The sequence below is a fragment of the Chrysoperla carnea genome, chromosome 1 (genome assembly GCF_905475395.1).
Source record: "Chrysoperla carnea chromosome 1, inChrCarn1.1, whole genome shotgun sequence".
NCBI classification, from domain to species: Eukaryota; Metazoa; Arthropoda; class Insecta; order Neuroptera; family Chrysopidae; genus Chrysoperla; species Chrysoperla carnea.
This window is the reverse complement of record NC_058337.1, coordinates 78,955,357-78,963,378: the sequence shown is the minus strand read 5'-3', so window position 1 is coordinate 78,963,378 and position 8,022 is coordinate 78,955,357. Positions and strand designations below refer to the sequence as shown.

The 8,022-nt window shown below is 27.2% G+C and overlaps 1 protein-coding gene across 1 annotated transcript; it reads left to right on the top strand.

The window, feature by feature from the left end:
* Positions 1-1,326: 1,326 nt before the first annotated feature.
* Positions 1,327-7,702, top strand: LOC123291183. The gene is made up of 5 exons (XM_044871606.1): positions 1,327-1,383; positions 2,534-2,745; positions 5,153-5,355; positions 7,067-7,263; positions 7,408-7,702. Exons 1-5 carry the CDS (start codon positions 1,327-1,329, stop codon positions 7,639-7,641), a joined length of 903 nt encoding a protein of 300 aa, XP_044727541.1. The 3' UTR covers positions 7,642-7,702.
* Positions 7,703-8,022: the final 320 nt, after the last annotated feature.

The window sequence follows — 8,022 nt, the reverse complement described above, 5'->3', positions numbered from 1 at the left end:
GTTACTTTACAGGCCCCCCACTCCTTCACCAGACATCACAAAAACCTGAAACATATCAAGATGTAATTCAAATTAAGATTAGTATTTCCGTAGTCGGTCCTTATGCATTTTGTTAAAATGTATCACCGTCAGGACCCACAATAAAAATATTTAGCTAATTAATTTTACTTTTTTAATGTAGCCAAATATTTTTATTAAGTATTCATAATACAGCCCACAGAACTGAAGTAAATGAGAAATTCGAACACAAATTCAAACAAAGTATAAAAATTAAATCAATATAATTTAAAGGCAGACACACAAAACTACATTTGACTTTATACACCCGACGAAATTTCTAAAATCCTTTCCAAGACATATCATGGTATGCATTTTGTTAAAATATATCCCCTTCAGGATCTACAATAAAAATATTTAGCTAGATTTATAACAATTATTATTAATTAGCTATAATTAATTTATTAAAAGAATTATTTATCAAAATTATTTGATAATGATAAATAATTTGGATAAATCGCATTGACGATTAACAATCATCATGAAAAAAAGGTTAATCAACAAGGTTAATAGTGAAGATCTGCTTTTTTATGCTTATGGATTATCAAACTCAAAATAATATGCTTAAAGCAGATTCAATGAATTTAATTGATCTCGTTAGATGCAACGATCAACCATCAAACAAAACACAACAGAAATAATATAAGTTGAAAACAAATTTGCAGTAGTTCATCAGACTAAATAAAATAATATGAAATAAGTAAAAGTCCTTTCAAATTTATGGCTTTACTAATATTCTAGTCAAGAAGCACTTAGTCTAGTCAGAGTTAACAATCTATTATTACCTTTTTCGAAAAAAATATAATAAATCTTTCTGTACGTTAGCTAGGCGTAGAAACGAGTAAGTAAAGCACCTGAATCTATATTACAATCCTATATTAATTTTCTAAAATTCTAAAAATTTAAAGATGCCAAATTTACATGCTGCTGTCATGTTTAGGTAAAGATGTATGTGTTTTATGAATCAGTTTCTCCCAGATAATATAATAAAAGATATTTTTCATCCAATCCATCAACTTTACATAGTGTATATGTATGTACAATGTTGACTGTAAATTTACTTAAAGATATCATAATTTTTTAAAATATCGTTGCGTTGTTTTAGGTGGGGGGATACAATCATATACAAATCATATTTTTTTGATGTATATATAAAGACATTTTTCGACATTAAGGACATTATCATCTTAATTCACCTTGAATCATCTTTCAAGGTTTTTTAATAGTGATTTAAGTAATAGTGTTAAGGCACATTCATATTATTTAAAAATGAATTGGCTTAATTTACTTGTGATTTGTGTTACCGGATTTAGTCTTGTGGCAGCGGTAAGAAAATTTTTGTGTTATTATTTGTAGTTTTGTGAAAACCTCATTTTCATTACTTGTGTTATTTTTTTTTCGAAATGATGAAAATAAATTTTAACTCAATTTGAATTTCTTAACGAAAATTTTTTTATTTTGCGAATGAAAATTTTTATGAACGAAAAATCCGTATATTATGAAGACCGAAACGAACAAGGATGGAAGACATTTAAAACGATATTGTTTAAACGAAATAATTATTTATTTTTAATCTTAACTGTTTTAAAAATCGAACCCTTTTCTATTTTTGGCCGATCTCTGACTCTTACTCATTTACGTTACATTTGGATAAAAGAAACTTACATGATATTATGAATCGAAGTTAAGTCCTGAAAGAGAAAAACTTTGAAGCTTTTTCGTTTGTTTTAGCAATCGAAATCCTTTTTAGTTATCAAGTTCACTCAAAAAATACAAGTTTGGGTTTTTGATTTCCTAATTTATTGATTATAATATCATTTAAATTTTCATTTTCTAAAGTACTATTTTGTACAAAATAATTGCATTTCGAATAAACTTTTAATACCTATATATAGTCACTTGGGATAACTCAATTGGTTAAAGTGTAAAATATCGATGTATTTACGGATTATATCGTTGGTTAACGTTTCAACAAAATAAATAAAAGGCATTGATCATACACAAAAATGACGTTTCAAAGTGGGCAAATTCTGTATATACATCATCCAGATAACCAATTAATCCTAACCTTATATAAGGAATATATTTTCTTCTTTAGAAAAACACATGATTATTTGATCTGATGATGAAACCAACCGATTATTCTGAATTTTAATATCTATGATTTTCATTCAGTACCGAATCACTGAGTGCACTAAAGATAATTTATGCAATTTTAAAATCTTATTAACGTTTGCAATTATTCGATTTTAAAATCGTGACCACAATTATTTACTATAAAACTAATTTTTCACATGGGAAGTAGAAGTAAATCATATTCGTAGTAATAGTGTGTGTGCAATCTAATACAATTTTATTTTATAATAATAAACAAATGCATAATTAAATTCTAATTCACACCATGTAATAATTATATTAAATATATTTATTGTCTATTCTCTTTAACATGAACATTTATTTATATGTCTCTATATAGGTACCAGCGTTCAATTCAAAAAATAACGATAATGAAATAGTTGAAGTACCACAACAACCAGAAACAACATGGTCGCGAATTAGTCGTGAATATGGTAAATGTATGAATACACCAGATGCAGTTAATTGTATGGCTGTTAAAACTGTAACAGCCATTCAACGTGCTGTACGGTTACCATCAATTGAAGTTTTACCAGGAGTGCAATTAGTACGGTAAGGAAAATTGAATAACTCACGTTCAATGACCAATATAGGTGGTTGGTAAGATTTTTCACAAATACCACCCACACAAGAATTTGGAAAATTTAGTTTAAATCATTCTGATTGATATATACGAGGGGATTATTTTATTGAGTCTTTATTTCGCTCTAAATTACCTTCGACAGAGTCCAGTTTTATTCATTGACAGATTAAAAAGAAAAAAATATATAAACTCAAGATCGATGGGAATAAACAATAATTCATACCGAACAAAACTTTGAAAAACTATACTTGTTAAATTATCACAAATATATAACGGAAGGAAAAACTGTCTTAAATTTTAACAATATAAATTTTTCTCTCCTAATGCGGACTTTTTAACAAGTATCGTTGTTATGTATCCATTTTCTATGGATAGGAACTCCTCATTTCATCTTAAATAAGCAGAAGATAGTGACTCATGTCTCTTTAACCTCTTTAACTATTAAAATTAATCTGCTTATAAAATTCGTGCAATAGCACTATATAATTTTCATAATTTTAATGACACTCTTCAGCCCACATATGCCAAATTTAAATTATGTCAAATTTCTAAAATCAAATAGAATTCTTTGAATATGAGATAATGTGTTTATAGATGTATATAACTGTAATAATTATATTTTTATTCAGAATTATTCATCAATGAATAACTCTTAATAACAATAATAGGAATCATATCACAATTTGAATACAATTCATTTTTTTATTTAAACTCTAAATAAATATTATAACCACTCAATTCATTTACAAAAATAAATGTATATTGTTTACTTGACTTAAATACATGGTTTAGTACGTACCTTTTTTATTTTTATAAACATATGTGACTTATATGTTGATATATGTAAAATAGTTTAACGGTGCTTTTATTAGTATTAAATATATTATTAATTATTAACTGAATTTTTTGTAGAAATCTTCGCAAAATGTAGGTAGTCAGGCTAATTTTGAAACTTTGATAAACATCATTGTGCTCAATACGCACATTCTTTTCAAAATATACTCATGAAACAAAATTTTTTTAAATACTATGCCTACTTTCTTAACTTGAATGGTATGCGTCTTCTTTGCTTATCCTTGCAATGTCTAAGCGAACTCTGAAAAGCAATTTTTATAGAAATTTATACCTGCATAAATACTCTCATTCAAGGTTCTCCATATAAATGAGCCAAGAGTTACTAAAAACGAATCGTATTTTCAATGAATCGAACAATTCTATCATAACGAAGAATTCTTTGTCGTTTATCAATAACAGAAATTAAATTCAAATTACAAATTACGACCTTTCGTTACGGAACTATACAATTTTAACCCTAATTACCTATTAAACACAATTATTTAATTGATGAAAAGATAAGAAGAAAAACAACAATAACAATCGAATTCATAATAACTAATTATTATTTATTAATCAAGAGAAGAAGAAAAAAAAAACACGTACATTAAAACCTAAAAGCCAATATAAATTCTATTGTTCTAATAAATTAATCAAAGTAATAATAATTACATTACGAATAAATAGACACAAGAAATAAGTAATCAACAATTATTATTAACATCAATTTTACAAAAAAAATAAAATAAAAAAATCCTTATTGTTCAATTTCATAGCTTTAATCACATAAATATAAAGAAATAATAGAAATATTTTGTATACAAAAAGTACACTTAAATTGAAAAAGAATGAAACTATTATTTGAAATGATTGACGATAGACACTTAAAGTCTTACTGCCTTATTTAGAGCTCCAGTAGTTGAGATATAGATATATATTTTACTTTTTCCTCTTCACTCAGTCTCTTTACTCAGTAAATTCGGATTAATGGCAGTTTTATAGTGAAAACATTCGGAAAACTATTATTAAATATTTCACAACTGAAACTGTGGAATAATCATGCAAACAATGAACCTAATTGGCCGTTTAAGTCCTATAATTATAATTTTGTTGTTTGTCCATCTTTCCGTCAAAACGGTACAATTGATTGACGTAGTCTAGCTAAAAGTACAGACACAAACATGAAAAGGTACCAGATGATATTATAATGAAACAAATAAAGCACTTAGCCTTTCCGGTCTGTAAATATTATTCTAGAAAATATAATAGGTTTACTCTAAGACACTATCTCGTTTTTTCTAATTTCATTAAATTTAGAAGTAATCAATCATATAGATAGTTAATCACCATTTTTGCAATTCTCATCGACTTTAGGACATTCATTAGATATTTTGGTTAATTATTTTGTTTAAATTCTTACTTTTCTCATTCCTATTGGTCAATTTTATTGATCACACAGTTACTTATAAAAATGTAATACAAAAGTCAATAGACAACAAACAGTATTAAATTATTAAATAATATAATTGTTTATTTATATAGAAATTCACCAAATGGAGTACGTGACGGTAAAGCATTAAGTGAAAATGAGATTGAACAAAGTTTACCAAAGTCATTCTCTGAAAGGACAGAAAAACTTGTTGACATGCTTTTAGAATCAACAGCAAACTTTTTATCAACACATAGTATTCAAATTAATGTACCTAAAGAGGCTACCGAAGAATTAGGACGTGCTATTGAAGAAGGTAAGTTTGTAAATAATGTTATTTCTTACCTATAAATAATCCTTTGTATTGTATTTCGTACCTTATAACTATATTGAACTGTGAATATATTATATTATTCTGGTAGGTAGTAAGTTTTTTACGACCCATCCTTCAATTTAGTTGTTTTATTGATAGATGGATAATACTTATGTAAAAATATTTAATTGGAATCGTAATTTGTCAGTTTATTCATAAAGTATAATAAATAATATTTAACGAAGAATTTATTAGTTAGGTTTAACCGCTAATTATAGTATAAAAATTTAATGAAGAACTATAATAGAAATTAACTACTTTTTTATTTTATTACTATTGTAGTTTTGTGTGTACAAGTCATTTTATAAAAGCTTAAGAATTATACTATAAATATTTTCAGTTCCGCTTTTTTTATAGAAAGATTTTGAATTCAATCTATTCTTACGGCTATAATTTTCTTGCGTTAATACCGTTTTTCCGGTAATTGAAACAGGGTTCCCAATGATCACGAAAATAGCTTTATAACTTTGCTATATTTCTGAAAATCATTTATGAAAATCTAACATATTTATTCAATTTGAGAAACTAAAATTCGTTGTAAACTTATTTTGTGTTGGTGTAAATAATGCCTAAATACAAATACATACCAGCATTGCATTCCGTATACTGAAAGTGAAAGCTCCTGAATTAAATGAATAAGCTCTTAAACCACAATATTTCTATTTTCATTTGTTATCAAGAACTTTGAATATTTAATGAGTATTGTACACTCAAAACTACAGTGTCAATAAATATTTGTATGAAGAATAAAACTCACACATTAAAAAAAAAAAAACAAAAACAAAAAAAAACAAGTGAAAACGTATAATTGATTGAGTTAATTGTTGAAATAACCGGTATAGGAAGTGTTGAATGACAGTGCTTGCATTATTTTTAATAAATTAAAAGAGATTAAAAAGCCAACACAATTAATTATGGCGGACTTTCGATCGCTATTTATTTGGTTTTCGAAAGTATTTTACAGATTTTTTTCGTTTGTCGAAAATGTTTCACAAGGTCACTAGTACCTCGAAGTATTCAAATGCCTACCTTTAATAATTTTTGAGAAAATGGACACAAAAGTTTTGTTCTAATATAAGCTCTCACGGGTAAACAGTGATGTTTACAAAAAAATGTTTCAAACTAAAGTTGTTTATTTTTTATAAGCAAAAACTTTTTTTATTTGAACTTTTGTTCTATCTCTATCGATTTAAATTGGATTCTACGGACCCAAAACCAATGTTGCTCATTTATGAACTCAAACTCACTATTTTCGCCCTGATATGCCAAAATTTTGTTCGTATCATCGATATTTCTAAACGTTACAAACTTGGGACTAAAATTAGTATACCTTGATATATATATCATATATGCAGGGTATAAAAACGGTAATTATATAGCCTAGACACAAACACGTTAAAAACCGCAGATAATGAATGAAGAAAACAATCAGTATTGGTACTAAGCGACATTTTTTTAAATAATTATTATTCGTGTCATTTTTACACGTTTTTTTTTACATAAATTTATCAAGATAACATAAAAATAGAACATTTTTACGACCAGCCATTGACGACAGATAAACAATTCTTGATTCTTATCTAACTATGTTCTTCATTATGAAGTTTAACCACGAATCTAATTTGAAATTCTTTTGTTTTTTTTTTGGGAATAGGTCGTAAGAAGAAAAAGAAGAAGAAGATGATTGGTGGTATGATGATGTTAATGGGCGCTAAACTCATGATGTTGATGCCATTGTTGTTGGTTAAAGTTAAATTCTTAGCCATTAAAGCCTTACTCATCGCTAAAATTGCCTTAATCCTTGCATTAATCGGAAGCTCTAGTAGTTTAGGAAGTCTCTTTAGCGGCAAGGTAACTTTTGACTATTTTAATCCTAAATATTTTGCATGTTTAACAATTAAATTAATTGCATGACCTCAATCATTATTTTGCATGAATGCATGTTAAGAAATCATTGACTGTTTGTTGACATTTGTCTATTATGTTCGTACCTAGGGAGGAAGTTCTGGAGGTAGCAACTCGGGTGGCAGTTCTGGTTGGTCTTCATCTTATGCCCCAAGCGGGTCAAGTGGTTGGTCTTCTGGAGGAGGTGGCGGCCCGTACGCCAGAAGATCGATGTCCGATGACATACCCATATTATCCGCAGCAACACAATCATCACCATCATCCTCAGTACCACAAGTGGTAGATGCACATGATTTGGCATACTCTGCCCAAAGATCCCTATAGTACAAAGATATGGTGTGCCAAGATTTGGTGTGATAATCTTTTGAGCGTTTAGAATTTCGACTTTGACAAAAACATACACTTTTCTGTTTATTTATTTATTTTTGTGTTTTCCTTCTGTTTATTTTTTGTTTATATTTTTCAAAAATGCCATGATAGGTGTAAAATAAATTATTGATAATTATTTATTGAAATTAATAAATATTTTAATTTTATTAAAAATCTTTGTTTACTTTCATCTATAACCTTAACTTAAACTTTCAGCTTTTGATTAAAGTTAAAAAAATCCAATTATTTCAATTCAAACAATAAATTGAATACAATATAACAAACATTTAATGGCCTTAAAAACGCAGACATATTTGACTCACTTTCAATATTTTG

Bases quoted from the DNA above. Each gene is read 5' to 3' on its own strand.
- LOC123291183 (XM_044871606.1), top strand. From the start codon at position 1,327: ATGAATTGGCTTAATTTACTTGTGATTTGTGTTACCGGATTTAGTCTT. The intron at 2,746-5,152 runs GTAAGGAAAATT...TTATTTATATAG, and splicing joins CCAGGAGTGCAATTAGTACG to AAATTCACCAAATGGAGTAC. The intron at 5,356-7,066 runs GTAAGTTTGTAA...TTTTGGGAATAG, and splicing joins AGGACGTGCTATTGAAGAAG to GTCGTAAGAAGAAAAAGAAG.